Below are 17,468 nucleotides of genomic sequence, written 5' to 3'. Positions count from 1 at the left end.
CATTATTTTCTTACTATTTTTATTTTATTTTATTTTTTGCCAAACCCTTCCCATCTCTCAAGCATTGGCCTCAGGCTGTGAAACGAGGATCTCATTATATAACTAATTTCATATCCCTATTAACAAGTCTATTAATATTATTAATATACAGTACATTTTCTGTAAATTTGATGAATTTGTTTTATATACTGTTTAAAGTAAATAAAGGCGCACCATCATTTACTTAATATCAGCTATATATATATATATATATATATATATATATACAGTGAGGAAAATAAGTATTTGCGGTTTTGCAAGTTCTCCCACTTAGAAATCATGGAGGGGTCTGAAATTTTCATCTTAGGTGCATGTCCACTGTGAGAGAAACACAAGATGACTGTCAATCTCCCTCGGTCTGGGATTCCATGCAAGATCTCACTTTGTGGGGTAAGGATGATTCTGATAAAGCTCAGAACTGCACAGGAGGACCTGGTCAATGACCTGAAGAGAGCTGGAACCACAGTCACAAAGATTACATTAGTAACACATGATGCTGTCATGGTTTAAAATTCTGCAGGGCAGCAAGGTCCCCCTGCTCAAGCATGTCCAGGCCTGTTTGAAGTTCACCAGTGACCATCTGGATGATCCAGAGGTCATGTGGTCAGATGAGATCAGAATAGAGCTTTATGGAATCAACTCCACTTACCATGTTTAGAGGATGAGAACAACCCCAAGAAGACCATCCCAACCGTGAAGCATGGGGGTGGAAACATCATACTCTGGGGGTGCTCTTCTGCAAAGGGGACAGGATGACTGTACCGTATTGAAGGGAGGATGGATGGGGTCATGTATTGCGAGATTTTGGCAAACAACCTCCTTCCCTCAGTAAGAGCATTGAAGATGGGACACGGCTGGGTCTTCCAGCATGACAATGACCCCAAACACACAGCCAGGGCAACTAAGGAGGGGCTCCATAAGAAGCATTTCAAGGTCCTGGAGTGGCCTGGCCAGTCTCCAGACCTGAACTAAATAGAAAATCTTTGGAGGGAGCTGAAACCCCAAACCTGAAATATCTGGTGAAGATCTGTATGGAGGAGTGGACCAAAATCCCTGCTGCAGTGTGTGAAAACTTGGTCAAGAACTACAGGAAATGTTTGACCTCTGTAATTGCAAACAAAGGTTTCTGTACCAAACATTAACATTGATTTTCACAGCTGTTGAAATACTTATTTGCTGCAGTAACATACAAATAAATTATTTAAAAAAATCATACATTGTGATTTCCAGAATTTTTTTTTAGATTATGTCACCTAAGTTGAAAAAAAAAAATAAATAATATATATATATATATATATATATATGCCTCTGGTGATTTTCCACGACTGACCCTGTTTTAACGAAATGGGCTACAAATATGCATTGATGTTGTTGGTCTCAGTGCAAACTCAGATAGTTCATCCTTGTTAGAGTTACTAATATTAGTTATATAGTGGTATGTAAAAGTTTGGGCACCCCTGATGATTTCCATGATTTTCCTTTATAAATCATTGGTTGTTTGTATCAGCAATTTCAGCTAAATATATCATATAGCGGATGAACACAGTGATATTTGAGAAGTGAAATGAAGTTTATTGGATTTACAGAAAGTGTGCAATAATTCTTTAAACAAAATTAGGTGGATAAATTTTGGGGACCCCAACAGAAAAAAATACATCAATATTTAGTAGATCCTCCTTTTGCAGAAATAACAGCCTCTAAATGCTTCCTATAGCTTCCAGTGAGAGTCTGAATTCTGCTTGAAGGTATTTTGGACCATTCTTTTACAAAACATCTCCAGTTCAGTCAGGTTTGTTGGTTTCTGAGCATGAACAGCCCGCTTAAAATCACACCACAGATTTTAAATAATATTCAGCTCTGGGGTCTGAGATTGTCATTCCAGAATGTTGTACTTGTTCCTCTGCCTGAATGCCTTAATAGATTTTGAGCAGTGTTTAGGGTCGTTGTCTTGTTTAAAGATCCAGCCCCAGCACAACTTCAACTTTGTCACTGATTCATGAACATTGTTCTCAAGAATCTGCTGATATTGACTGGAATCCATGTGACCATCAACTTTAACAAGATTCCCAGGACCTCTACTGGCCACACAGCCACACAGCATGATGGGACCACCTCCAAATTTTGCTGTAGGTAGTAGCGAGTGTTTTTCTTGGAATGCTGTGTTCTTTTTCAGCCATGCATACCGCCCCTTATTATGTCCAAATAACTCAATTTTAGTTTCATCAGTCCACAGCACCTTGTTCCAAAATGAAGCTGGTTGTTCAAATGTGCTTTAGCATACCTCAAGCAACTCGTTTGTGGCATGTATGCAGAAAAGGCTTCCTTTGCATTACAGCATCATACAGCATCTCTTTGTGCAAAGTGCACTGTATAGTTGAACGATGCACAGAGACACTATCTCTGTCTATCATGTTGTAGGTCTATGGAGCAGGTCTGTGGGTTGACTGACTGTTCTCACCATCCTTCGCTTTAGATTATGACATTTTTCTTGGCCTGCCACTTCAGGCCTTAACTAGTACTGTGTCTGTGGTCTTCCATTTCCTCACTATATTCCTCACAGTGGAAACTGACAGCTGAAATCTCTGAGATAGCGTTTTGTATCCTTCCCCTAAACCATGATGTTGAACAATCTTTGTTTTCAGGTCATTTGAGAGTTGTTTAGAGGCTCCCATATTGCCAGAGGGGAAACATTTACAAATGGCCACCTTAAATACCCTTTCTCATGATTGGATTCACCTGTGTAAGGAGGTCAAGGGTCAGTGAGCTTACAAACCAATTTTCATGTTCCAATAATTAGTGCTGAATATATTTAAATCAATAAAATGACAAGGGTGCCCAAATTTATGCACCCGTTTATGCAATTGTTTAAATAATTATTGCACCCTTTCTTTAAATACTAGAAACTTTATTTCACTTCTCAAATATCAGTGTGTTCATCTGCTATATGATATATTTAACTTAGATTTCTGATCCAGACAACCAATGATTTATAAAGGAAAATCATGAAAATTATCAGGGGTGTCCAAACCTTTGCATACAACTGTATATGTGAAACTCCACAGCTCAGCAGATTTTTTTGACATCCGCTTGTAAATGTTTTTTTAAATGGTGTCCGCTGTTAGAATTATTCTCCTGTTTGGATTTATCAGCCACCAATAGTTGAGGTCCCTGAGTCAGAACTTAACATCCTCCTTTGTGTGTCTTTGTTTAGTCTGGTGTTCTATCAGCAGAACCTTTGTTTGTCTTTTACTTTCAATGTTGCGTTCCCTTCCGTCGCCTCCTGATTTTTCTTAACCATTTTCTGTCTGTACTACTTTACAGGCTGTCTTTTTTCCTCACTTGATAAAACATTGTGTGTGTGTGTGTGTGTGTGTGTGTGTGTAGGCTGTGCGCTACATTGAGCTGCTCCCAGCAGAGAAGCGTCCAGTCGCGGGCTCAGTGGGTGCTTCTTATCGTCGCCAGCAAATGGCACACCAGCTACCTGAACATGACCAGGACCCCTCCAAATGCCACGAGCTGAGCCCCGCTGAGGTCAAGCAAATGCAGCAGTACGTCCGAAAGTACAAGGACGAGGCGCTGGGTGTTGGCGATGTGAGGCTGCCTGAAGAGATGGCTCTGATTCAGGCAGGAGGGCCGGCTGGGGCTCCCGCTGGAGGAGCTGGTGCAGGTTTGCCTTCTGGCACAGGGGCTCCTGGAGCTGGTTCTGGACGTGGTCCAGAAGGTGCTCAGCTTCAAGTTGGCTCAGCTGGCTTTGGACCTGGAGCTGCAGCTGCTGGTGTTAAACCAGTTTTGACACCTGTAACTGGAATCTCTGCAGGTACTGGACCAGCAGCTGGAGAGGAGATGTTGGTACGACTGCTCCTGCTGGAGCCATGGGTGTCCCTGGAATGCAACAAGCCGGACTGCCATCACCAAACTTTGTAAGTTGTCTAAATTTAATTTGTCTTTTTTTGTCATTTGCCACTAACCCCTTCTTTATTCATCAATTTCCAAAGTGTCATGGGTTTTCAAACTGTTTTGTTTGGAGGTGTTGGGGCTGTATCATGATAATACCAGCCCTTGCTGTATTATCATGGTACAGTCTTAGGCACTCAATTGTAGACCACAGGGCCTCCACTTCAGAGGTTATCTCATCAGTCGTGTGCAACTACAAAATACCATGGAGCTGTATATAAGAACTAGAGAGCGCAGTAGCGCTGCGCCGTGTGCCGACAAGGAGGCGTGATCGCCATTTTATTCCGGGCAAGTCAAGTGATTTGCGTGCATAGAAGTTCACTTAGTCTCGTCAAGAAACAGGGTGAATATGCTGAAAGCTGTGCATGTTGGTAAAGCCATAATGGAGGAACAAGGGAGACAATATTTCCTTCCATAATAAGTGGTTTTGGTTCTTCTTGTCACTTTGTCCGTGATATTTTGGTTGATTAAACAGCTGTATGTTTCCTGCCGTACCTGTGTCGCCCGATGACACGGACCATTAACTCTTCACTTATGTCTAGTTGATGTTTCCACTGCTAGACGAATGTCCAGTTAAAATACTTGTTAGTGATTAAAATTGTTTGACAAGACTGGGGATTTTTTTTTTTTTAATTTGCACCTTAAAATAATGAGATTATAATGACCCGTGCTGTGCCGCTCACAGTCACACCCACACATAGAGATGTGTACCCACACACTGACTCATGAATGAAACTCGGTCAATAAAGGATAATTGTGTAAAAATATAATATATATAAATGTATTGTAATGGTTTTAGGAGCCACGCAGCGTTGAACACAGTAGCAGCTCAGCTTCGCAGTGCAGCTTAACAGCGCAGATCCGTGTAACTTTCAACACTAATATTTGGGAATGTGTGAGTGTCAGAGTAAGTTTAATACTTTCCTGACATAATTTAATGTAACTTAATTTTACTGGCTCGATATCCAGGTCAAAATGGCATTTTAACACGTATTTTATGAGCATTTTTCTGTGTGTTCAGTCGCGAATCTCCATTGAAATGCTTAACATCCGGGTACTTCATCAATTTTTTGCCCGGTTAGGAGACGTCATGTCGCTGTTCATGAAGGGACGTTTTTGTTTAGTGTGCAGCAATGGGACTGCGCTCTCTAGTACTCATATACAGCTCCATGAAAATACCTTACTTAGACTTGTGGATGTAAACTTGCATGCGCCTTAGTTAAAGACTCACTCATTCATCGTCAAGTGCTTACGGCAATTAAGGGACATGGCGGGGTGTGGGTGTTGGGCTTGAGCCTATTCCAGTAGTCACAGGCGTTGAGGCGGGATAGGATAGATAGAATAATTCTTTATTGTCCACCCATGTGGAAAATTGTCTTTGGCTCACCAGCACAAAAAAGATAAAAAAAAACAGTCATAAAACATTCATGCAAACACACGAATAAAACAAAAATAAGATACATAAAATACATGGAAGTAAAAAGTAAAGCAGTTCAGGTTTAATTTGTGAAGTGGTCACTTTTGAGTTCATTATGGTGATGGCATTTGGTATAAAAGATTTTTTGAAAGAACCTTTGGCCAGAGGAGTTCTGTAGCGCCTCCCAGACTTCAAGAGCTCAAACTGACAGGACAGAGGATGAGAGCTGTCTGCCAGGACTCTCTCAGCTTTCCTCCTCATCCTGTCAGTGTAAATGTGGGCCAGAGTCTTCTGGGGTTTTCTCACAATTTTCCCCGCCCTTTTTACAATTCTATTTCATTTGTCCTTACATTTACAACTCTAAGTGACCAAACCAAACACAAAGATGAAATGTTAAAATACTCTCAATATGTTGCAGAATACACAAGCTCTAAAATCTGCGGATTAACACCAAGACAACTCAATCTTCTGAGAAGACTGAGTCGCTGTGAACATTTCTTAAAGATAAAATCAGTGTTTTCAAAGAAGCTCAAGTGACGATCAAGAACTGTACCAAGATATTTAAAAGTTTCAAACCATTTCAACAAGCTGGCCATCGAGTGAAAACTGGCTGCACGGGTCAGTTCTTGCTTTGTGTGAAAAACAAGGCTCCTTTGTCTTAGACACATTGATTTCCAGCTGGCTGTCAAGACACCAAGCTTCAAGAGCCTTAGTGTGAGCGAGATAGGAGGCTTCGCCAGAGGAGTCACACTTCTGTAGCAGGCCGACTAGGGCCATGTCATCCGCGTATTTAATCAGTTTAAAGTTTGTGTCATTAACTGCAAATTCGTTTGTAAAAAGAGAGAAGAGCAGAGGTGAAAGAACGCTACCCTGTGGGCAGCCAGTGCTTAGTGATGAGCTCTCCTGACAGAATGTTGTTAGCACAAACTCTTTGAGGGCGACAAGACAGAAAGTCTCTGATCCAGAGCATCAGGCCCTTTTCAACATTTAAATCAGCCAGCCTTTTCAGAAGAATATGTAATTTCATAGAATTAAAAGCTGCACTGAAGTCTACAAACAAAACCCGAGCATATGTTTTAGCAAGTGAAAGCTGCTTTGAGATCATGTCCAGCAAGATCAATCCGGCATCATCAGTACCTCTGTCCCTCTTATAGGCAAACTGCAGAGGGTCTAGTTCACTGACCACTGTGGTGGTCAGGACGTCAACTAAAACTCTCTCCATAGTTTTACATAATATGGAGGTTATGGCCAATGGGCCGAAAATCTTCAAGTTTGCTTGCCCCTGGCTTTTTTGGTATAGGCCTTATTATGGAGAATTTCCAAGATTTGGGCACTCCTGTGACAAGAAGGAATTAAACAATCTGGAAAAAGACTCCTTTTAATTGAGAGCACAGTCTTGAGTAGACGGGCTTTCAGGCCATCTGTGCCAGTGGCCTTGTTTGGCTTCAGTTTAGAAAGACTTTTAGGCCACGTCATCCTCAGTGATGGCTGTGGGAACTCCTGCAGGAAGATTTTTACAGATCTCATTCACATTCCTGTTATCATCCACTTTATCAAATCTACAGAAGAAACGGTTTAAAACTCATCAACAAAACATTGATTAATGGTTGTAAGAGCATCACATTTCTTACTGGATTTGTCCATCAAGTGTATTCAGACCTTCCCAGGCTTGTTTTTATATTGCCACTGAAAAATTTACTTCTACTTTATCTTGTACTCAATTTTTGCCTTAAATATATTCTCCTCTCCTTTTTTTCCTGCATTAATTGCACATTACCAGAGCAGAAGGCTGCCTTCTTTTCATTAAGACAAATTTTCAATTGTTTGGACACCCAAGGTTTGTTATTTGGGAATATTTTCACAGTTTTAGTCTCTGACACGTTATTCTCACAGAACTTAATATAAGATGTGATGGTGTCAGTGAGTTCGTCTCCATCCAGACAGGATTCAAAGAAAATGTCCCAGTTGTTTCATCAAACAGTCTCTGAGTTGCTCTTTGCTTTCCTCGGACCACACCTGTACCTGCTTATTAACTGTTTTAATTCTTTTGACCACAGCTTTGTATTTAGGCAAAAGATGAATCACATTGTGGTCAGATTTTCCAAGAGGCGGTCTGCATACCGCTTTATAAGCCTCTGGGATGTTGCCATAGCAACGGTCAAGCGTGCGATCAGGACGTTAGGGCAGTCTACATATTGCTGTAGAGTGGGCAGGTGGTCAGACAGACTGCAGGAGTTAAAGTCACTCAGAATGAAAACGGGCTGGTCAGCAGAGCAGGTGAGTGCATTATTATAGCTCATCTGCTTTCTCTCTCCTGCTGCATTGTCATCTGGACCGGGCACGTATAGCGAGAATGACAGTGATCTGTCCGAACCTACTCCCGCGAAGATAAAAAGGGGTCTAAAAGATACAGTCAGTATCTCATAGTCAGGTGTGCATACTTGCTCTCGTATCTGTATTGAGTGGCCCAGCTGTTACCACAAACAACACAGACCACCCTCCGATGGATTTGTGCGCAGTGCGCGCGTCCCTGTCCGCTCTGACAGCGGTGTAGCCTGACGGCTCGGTGTATCGTGATGATCTTCTTACTAACCCTGGACAGGACACCAGTCTGTCGCAGGGCCCATATAGACAAACAAACACATTCACACCCACACACACACCTACGGACAATTTAAAGTTTCCACTTCACCAAACCTGCAGTCTTTGGATGTACCTGCGCATGCGCATACACTCGCAGTTCCTCTCTACCCTGGACCTTTAACACCTTCTCTCCCTTTTGAGTTTAACTACCTTCTCTTTACTGACGGGGCGCAAGCATACATGCGCATCTCTTCTCACAAACCGCACTTTTTTAACACCTCACACGTGGGTCGAGCTTCCCCACCGAAGAAAACCCACATAAGTTTTGTCTTCACAGAAAAATACAGCAATAACTGTCTTTTAAAATTTTAAAAAGTAAAGATTGCATGTACACACTGTCTTTTTAAAGACAGAATATTGTCATTAGGTGACAATAGTACAACAGTACATTTTATTGTAGCTAAAGCTAGTAGTTTTTATTGTGATACGGTTTATCACAATAATAAAAAATAGCCTCCAGGTTAGAATATTTATCTTTTATCCTGAGTACATTTTACACATTACTACATTTGGATTAACAATTTATACATTTATTTGCCCATCAAAATAAGATGACTTTAAGAATCATATACAACCCCTGGCAAAAATTATGGAATCACCGGCCTCGGAGGATGTTCATTCAGTTGTTTAATTTTGTAGAAAAAAAGCAGATCACAGACATGACACAAAACTAAAGTCATTTCAAATGGCAACTATCTGGCTTTAAGAAACACTATAAGAAATCAAGAAAAAAAAAATGTGGCAGTCAGTAACGGTTACTTTTTTAGACCAAGCAGAGGGGGGAAAAAAATACGGAATCACTCAATTCTGAGGAAAAAATTATGGAATCATGAAAAACAAAAGAACGCTCCAACACATCACTAGTATTTTGTTGCACCACCTCTGGCTTTTATAACAGCTTGCAGTCTCTGAGGCATGGACTTAATGAGTAACAAACAGTACTCTTCATCAATCTGGCTCCAACTTTCTCTGATCAGCTTTGTAGGTTGGAGCCTTGTCATGGACCATTTTCTTCAACTTCCACCAAAGATTTTCAATTGGATTAAGATCCGGACTATTTGCAGGCCATGACATTGACCCTATGTGTCTTTTGCAAGGAATGTTTTCACAGTTTTTGCTCTACGGCAAGATGCATTATCATCTTGAAAAATGATTTCATCATCCCCAAACATCCTTTCAATTGATGGGATAAGAAAAGTGTCCAAAATATAAACGTAAACTTGTGCATTTATTGATGATGTAATGACAGCCATCTCCCCAGTGCCTTTACCTGACATGCAGCCCCATATCATCAATGACTGTGGAAATTTACATGTTCTCTTCAGGCAGTCATCTTTATAAATCTCATTGGAACGGCACCAAACAAACGTTCCAGCTTCATCACCTTGCCCAATGCAGATTCGAGATTCATCACTGAATATGACTTTCATCCAGTCATCCACAGTCCACGATTGCTTTTCCTTAGCCCATTGTAACCTTGTTTTTTTCTGTTTAGGTGTTAATGATGGCTTTCGTTTAGCTTTTCTGTATGTAAATCCCATTTCCTTTAGGCGGTTTCTTACAGTTCGGTCACAGACGTTGACTCCAGTTTCCTCCCATTCGTTCCTCATTTGTTTTGTTGTGCATTTTCGATTTTTGAGACATATTGCTTTAAGTTTTCTGTCTTGACGCTTTGATGTCTTCCTTGGTCTACCAGTATGTTTGCCTTTAACAACCTTCCCATGTTGTTTGTATTTGGTCCAGAGTTTAGACACAGCTGACTGTGAACAACCAACATCTTTTGCAACATTGTGTGATGATTTACCCTCTTTTAAGAGTTTGATAATCCTCTCCTTTGTTTCAATTGACATCTCTCGTGTTGGAGCCATGATTCATGTCAGTCCACTTGGTGCAACAGCTCTCCAAGGTGTGATCACTCCTTTTTAGATGCAGACTAATGAGCAGATCTGATTTGATGCAGGTGTTAGTTTTGGGGATGAAAATTTACAGGGTGATTCCATAATTTTTTCCTCAGAATTGAGTGATTCCATATTTTTTCCCTCTGCTTGGTCTAAAAAAGTAACCATTACTGACTGCCACAATTTTTTTTCCTGATTTCTTAGTGTTTCTTAAATCCAGAAAGTTGCCATTTGAAATGACTTTAGTTTTGTGTCATGTCTGTGATCTGCTTTTTTCTACAAAATTAAACAACTGAATGAACATCCTCCGAGGCTGGTGATTCCATAATTATTGCCAGGGGTTGTATATAAGGGAAATGCGACAGGGAGCTCATCTCGACACACGTAACTGTTGATTTATACTTTGAGGAGCTCATTTCAGTGGGTCAGCTCATCTCGACAGAATACCTGATCTGATCCGGATTACAGATTTTTGTGGCCATTTAAATGTGACATTGGAAACCCAATTTAATGTATATTTTACATTATATCTTAATCAAAAGTGCCTCAATCACTCTTTTTTTTTTCTCTGTTCGGGATTTTCCTACACCACCAAAATTGGATGGAGGTTCCAATTTTCTGCCTGTTCATCTGTCTTCCAGTTATCAGTAGGAAACTAAGTGCCAAAAAGCAATGGCAAATTGTGCATAGCAGAGATAACCAGTGTTCTGTGAAAATGATCTGAACAGTAATTCAGAAACTGAAAAAGTATATATAAAACAAAAACTGACAACCCCACAAAATACCTTGATTTAAGTACATGAACTAAATACATACTCCTGCCATTTGATCACATCTAATTTATGTTATGAAAAACCACTTCAGAAAGGACTTTGACCTTAAATTTTTTTCCAAGGTAAAAATTTGTGGAATTGGAAACTACAAATCTACGAGCGCAGTGCTTTAGTTTGAAACTATAACTATCTGATCTACCTGAATGGGTAGGATAGAGAATGGAAGTCAAATCAACCAGTATTATTAATGTAAACTTGATGGCACACTTACAGTTGCTTGTGAGGGTTTTTTTTTCTTCTGTATTGTTTTATGCATTTTTTTTTTTTTTTTTGGTCAGGATGTGGTTATTTTCTTTCCAAACACTAGATGGAGCCGGTGGACCAGCCATGAGTCTCTCTTCTTATTTTAATGGTTTAATTCAATGAGTCACTCTTTCAGTTGCAGTTATTTATTTATTTATTGTTTTACTTTTTGCTTGATATGAGATCTTATGAGTTATTCCTGCTTTTGAATGTACTTTTATAGATTTTTGGAGTTATGTAATTATGGATGAAATGATTTGTCTCGTGACCATATTAACCCTTAAGAATGTAGACTGGTGACAGATTACAGGTAAATCCTGGATCCCAGTGAATGGCCCCATCTTTCAGGCAGGAGGGGGTCACTGAGTGCTTTAATGAGTGTGTACCACAACATCCCACCAGAACATCTGTGGGAGATTTTGAACAGCTCTGTCCACCACCATCATCAAAACTCCTCCTGTATGTTTCAGAAGAATGTTGGTCCACTCTCCAGTAACATTCACCTGAATTCTGGCAACACGTGGCGGTGAACACCTCACTCAGACGCTTCCTGTTGGTTTTTACTTTAATATTTAACCTGTATGTATGTCGTGCACACTTCACTCTAGGTATTTCCTGGGCAGCAGTGTGTGTGTGTGTGTGCATGCATGCATGCGTGTTAGTAAGGTGTAAATGTTGTGTTCTCACAGATATGTTGACTTGGGTTAACTAGGATGCTGATTGGCCATCGGTATATTTTTGTAGAATTCTGTGGTCTTGATAAGCAGGCAGGACATCATGCAGCTCATGTGCTGAATATTAAACTATTTAAAATTTGAATAACTCATTATTGAAATTGCTGTTCTCTCTATAACAGGGTGTAAATGCTCAGGACTTGTAAACCTGCAAGCAGTAATTAACGAGTGCAATCTCTGTGGTTAAAGTCATTGTAATTGGGCCCAAATTCCCCAAAATTTAATATAAAGCATATTTTTATTAAAGGTATTCAATGAAATTAATGAAGTATCAAATATATCCCAGTTAACAGTAGCTTACTAATTTAGTAGGTTTCTGTAGTCATAGTATTTCTTTTATGAACATGAGTTGATAAATAAATATTACTTGATTATGAGCACAGTCATTAATTTGCTGTAATCTGTTGAATCGTTTGTCTTTTTTAGAGCAGTTTTTGGGAAAATATTGAGAAACATGTTCCAAAGTCCTTTGAACTATATATTTATCCAGTTGCATTTCATAATGCTGTTATTGTGTTGCCGCACTGGTTTCTTAATTTTAGTAAAGTTACAGTCTTTATTTAATTGGCTTGGCACTATCTTTTGAGTTTTTTGTTGGATAGAGTAATGTATAACAGACACTGATTTGGGTTTCAGATACATGATACATTCATGAGTGAATAAAGAGAATTATGGGATAGATATTTTGCCACAATGCTGAGAAAGAAGCAGCATTGGAGCCAACAAACCTGAACTATTTCATATCTGTATTATAGACTGTGTATATTTACTGGACAAAACCTGCATGACGTCACCTGTAGGTTTTCTATAGACACCTATAGTAACTAACTAGAGGGCTACATTGGGACTGGGTCCCACCAGATCCAATGGAAATCTTACAGGAGCGGGTGATTAGAACTTCACTGGAGGCGGGAACAGGTGGCTAAAGAACAGTGCTGGACGGGAGGCGACAGGATGACTCAGTCAGCAAAGAAGAATAATGTATATGGTGTCCACACGCTACTTTCAGCATAAATAGAGCATCTTTAATTTAAATGGAACAGTGGACAACAGGAGCAGACAGCAACAGATATGGAGACAGACGCAGCCACAGTGGGAAGTACCGCAGCACCCCACTGCATGCCCACATATGGCACATCTACATAACAATAGAATATGAAATTGTCTTTAAACTAATTGAAAACAACAAAATAGGAGCACTGTTCCTGACCAGTGCATCAAAAGAAATACAGGCCAGGGAAACAAAACAAACAATCCCAAGAATCTCTTTATTAAAAGCCTAAATGACTTTTTCTCCTGTGGGATAGGAAAAGAAACAAAATCAGTGCATCTCTATTACTTTGTGGGCATAAATTGTCAGAGTTTCACGGGTGCGGGCGGGAGTGGAAATACACATCACGGGTGTGGGTAGGGGTAGTAATTGTCCGAAATTCAGCAGTAGCAGGATGAAGAAAATAGTTCTGCGCAGGGCTCTACAACAAAAATGAAGCCCATATCTGAGCATCGCCATGTTGGCAGCGCTGATTCTGGCTATGTGACACTTAATGCATAAACGGGTGGAGCGTATGTGGCTCTTTGTGTGAATAAGAAGCCTGGCCATGCCCCTATTTCTGATTCCAGTCCACCTAAGTTACAGTAGCAGGCTAACCCTCAGTTGGGTGTTTGTTAAATCATATTGTTGTAGAATGCATGGTCGTTTTAATGATTTATTTTAGGGTGGACATTAAAAGTTATGAGCCGCTTATTTTCTCAGTAACGGTGGATTAATGAGGCTTAATGGATCGGCTATGAATAGCTGGTAAAAGTGCCAACACCATTGGCATACAGCATTAAATCTGACCACAGTTTCACTTTGCGTGAATATTGCAGCAGGGACATCTTAGCAGATCTATTATTCTTATAGGTATTTGTAATAAAATACTCCAAACAAAATAGACAGCCTCCACAATAGTGAGCAGCTGCTGCCAGCAGACTCTGAAGTTACTGACAGTGAAAATCAGAACTCCGCACAGCCGCTGTCACTCAGAGCGGCCACATCCACAATTTATTGCTTAAAATGTCTTAAACTAAGATATTACAAAAAAATTCACTTGTCCATACAGCTGTCATGGAGGAGGAATATCTGCAGACACCAAAACCCTTTTGTACAGGTGTAAACATGTAACATTTTGGCTCTAAATGGGACATTTTAACACGTATACCTATGGCAATGTGCTGTGTTTCGGAAGGCCAGCCTGAAGCAGTCAGTCAAGGGAACTTATTCTTCCAAGCGGTAAGCTTCAGTGACCTCAGATGAAGCCCCGCTGGAAGAACAAGTTCCTCAGATGAAAAACTTTGTCTTCTTCCTGTGGGGCTTCATGGATGCTTACCGCTGGGTATTGAGCAGTCAGGCAGTATTGTAGCCGTCATTATGAATGTTAAATTAATTCCACCTCTGTGACACTATGTCATTTGTCCTTTTTCCAGTCATGTCACCGCTGCCAGAAACCATGTCTCTGGCGTGAACAGCGGTCTATGCTGAGCGTGCCGGCTTATGACAAGCTGTGGCACCCAGCCTGCTTTGTGTGTTGTACCTGTGAGGAGCTGCTGGTGGACATGATCTACTTCTGGAAGAAAGGCAAGCTGTACTGCGGACGCCATTACGGAGACAGTGAGAAGCCGCGTGCCTTGGCTGTGACGAGGTGAGATGGCAGACCTGCTTCAGTTAATTATAGGGGGACACGAGACGGTTTACTGCAGGTGTTTTCCTGTCCTGATCATTAGAAAGGTTTTGACTGTCTACTGCATAAATCACATACTGACAGGCTGAGATGTTTCAGAACAGAAGAAATGTTTCTGGAGCGTGTTTTACTATTATTTATTTTTTTTTTTGGTATGTGTGTCTTTCCAAATAGTTTCCCAAACAACTGCCAACAAAAATAAGCAACAAAAAATCTATACATTTTTGGATCTGATAACATTATCTTGAAGCATATCTCAGGGAATTTTTTCCGTGGTGTTCATTGTAATTTCACCTCAGTTCTGTAAAAGTTTTGGTATTACAAGATGTGGTCATATGTGCAGCGCTCCCCTGGTTTCAACCAGATCTCCCTTTAACATTTTGAACAGTTTGAGCCAGTCATCAATTTTGGCCTTATTCGGTACCATGTAAGGTCTCTCAGCTGACACTGACCGATGTGAACACAACGTGCTAAATTAAAACAAAGAACAATAAATAATATAGTAAAACAATGTCAGTATGTCATGAGAGCCCGAAAACACTGTGCACTGTTGTGGCATGTTGAGAGGTGATGTTATTCATGGCCGATATGTGTTCTCCAGCTGTGAATTGCACCGGACAGATGCAACTCATCAGCGAGCCGCTGCAGCTCAGCACTGTCTTTGCTACTCACAGCTGGAGAACACATATCGTGCCATGTAGAACATCACCTCTAACACCCCACTGTGATGCACACATGTTGGCATGCTCTCCTGAGATGGTAAAAAATAAAAACATCACCTTTCCAACGTTTCAGCAGCACCTCACTCCACACTGCAGACTCCATCAGCCAGCCTGCCCCATGTGAATATATGCGTCTGATCATATGAATGCTCAGCTGACGATTCATGTCCACCACGAGTTATAGTCTACATGATGCGGTGCCCTTTGGCATGGTGGATACGCGGAGCTGGCTGTTGTGTTCATAAGAGCATTCATTCATGTCAGTTCACTAATTCCTTGTTTACATCCATGGCCATGGTTCATGTATATGAAGGAACAGAAGGACGATAATTGTGTATTGTCTGCTCTTTATAACCGGGAATTAATTATTTTAACAGACAAAACGAAATCCCATTTGTTTCCTCAGGGGAGGTGATGTCTAGTGGCTAAGCGTTGGGCTTCAGACCAAAGGATTCTTGTTTCAAAACCCAGCAAGACTGGAAAATCACTAAGGGTTCTTGGGCAAGGTCCTTAATCCTCTAGTTGCTCCTGGGTGTAGTGAGTGCCTTGCATGGCGCACCCTGACATCGGTGTATGAGTGTATCTGTGTGAATGGGTGAATGTGAGGCATAATTGTAAAGCGGTTTGAGCTTCTAATGCAGATGGAAAAGCTGTATATAAATGCATTCCAGTCCTCATTTTCAACACAGACAGTCAAGCCAACAGGCATCACTTACAAATCATTACCAGTAAAATGGTTGTCTTACATTTAAACAGTACCTTCATTGTTCTTATAATGTTCTGTGCTCTCATGTTTTTGTTCATACACATTTTTGTCGATTTATGTACATTTGTCCAACATGTAACTGCTGCTGCTGTGTGAGCGTGATGTGGTATCACACCTCGTGCTCGCACTGTGTGCGTGCGCAGGCACAACAAGTGTGCAGAAAACCGTCGCTGCGGGATCGTTCCCTCTCTCCTGACAGTGGCTGGAATTTTTCGCGATTCACCAAATCATTTTTTTTTTCTTTTTCTTTTGGGGGGGCTTTTTGGCCGGTTTTCTGCCTCTCACCCCAACTTCATGTTATGTGTGACGGGGCCATTAAGGTTTGAGCTATTACTTGAGAAAGTATCAAAAGAAATCAGTTTAGACTTGAGAAAAATAATTGATGCTCACAAAGCAGGAGAAGAATATACAGAATTATCAGTGTTTCCATGTGTCAAGCACTGGAGTGAGAAGTATCATCAAGAAATTCAATGAGGGCCATACAGTATAGAACAAGCCTGGCAGAGGTAAAAAAAAAAGAAAGAAAAGATTTTGAAAGACTCTGGAAAGAAAACTAGTGAGAGATGTGGCCAAACACTCCACAACAACTGGCAAGACACCAAATGAATGACTAACCAAGTCAGGATTGGGCTGTTTTACAATCAGGGTACATAAGTGGATTTTAAAGATAACGTTTGGTTTAATGACTAGGGGAAATGACCAAGAAAGTGAGTTTGCCATACATGGATAACTACATACTCGCTATCCAGCAGCAATGGTCATTTGCTTTGAGATCCCCATTTGTTTACCAGCAGAACCCTAATTATACCAGTTTTTACCAAAATGTCATTTCCATGATGTCTAATTTTGATGGACGTCCAAAACTATTATTTATTTAGTAGGTAACCACTAAATGGACTCATTTTCCCATCAAATTGTACTGTATAACAGTGTAATTCCCATGATCATAGCCCAGTTGGGAAATGACTGGAAACAGGCCTTCAAAAATGTCTGCCAAAAATGGAAGAAGGCTGCATTTCATACTCAAGCACCAGTGTTATGTGAATTATTTTTTTTGTTTTGAAAGAGGTAATCACTATCTGTGATACCACAAAAGGATGTGTACCTAATTCCACTTCAAATGTCTTTATTATTATAATATTGGGGTAACGCTCCACCTGTCAAAACTGTCCTCTCCAGAAATGCATCACTATTTGAGGATGCAGAAACACAATAGCAGTTGTATACTCTGAGCACATACTTTCTATCTTTTTTTTTTTTTTTGTAGATGTTATATTTGGGTAGATTGCACTAATCTTAGTCTGGCTAATTTACACTACAGTTATCTTAGTCAAACAAAGTCCTCTCCAGACAGTATAGCAGATCATATCTTGAACTCATATATGCAACATCTGAGAGTTCTGAAACTTTAAGTATTTAAATTCCCCAGTCAGCAGTTAGATATGGATGAATAACTTGACCAAAGTAACCACTTAGATTTTTTTTATTTTATTATTTAT

At 40.3% G+C, this 17,468-nt stretch overlaps 1 protein-coding gene across 1 annotated transcript in view; it reads left to right on the top strand.

Annotated features, from left to right (window-relative positions):
- The window catches only part of tes (testis derived transcript (3 LIM domains)), a 65,134-nt gene that overhangs the window by 43,466 nt on the left and 4,200 nt on the right, over positions 1–17,468 (top strand). Inside the window, 4 exon segments of the mRNA XM_034175740.1 lie at positions 3,424–3,882; positions 3,885–3,959; positions 14,228–14,420; positions 14,423–14,442. Of these exon segments, the coding sequence (XP_034031631.1) occupies positions 3,424–3,882; positions 3,885–3,959; positions 14,228–14,420; positions 14,423–14,442 (747 nt within the window).

This window comes from Thalassophryne amazonica, chromosome 8 (assembly GCF_902500255.1).
Source record: "Thalassophryne amazonica chromosome 8, fThaAma1.1, whole genome shotgun sequence".
NCBI classification, from domain to species: domain Eukaryota; kingdom Metazoa; phylum Chordata; class Actinopteri; order Batrachoidiformes; family Batrachoididae; genus Thalassophryne; species Thalassophryne amazonica.
This window is presented reverse-complemented; position numbering and strand designations above follow the sequence as displayed.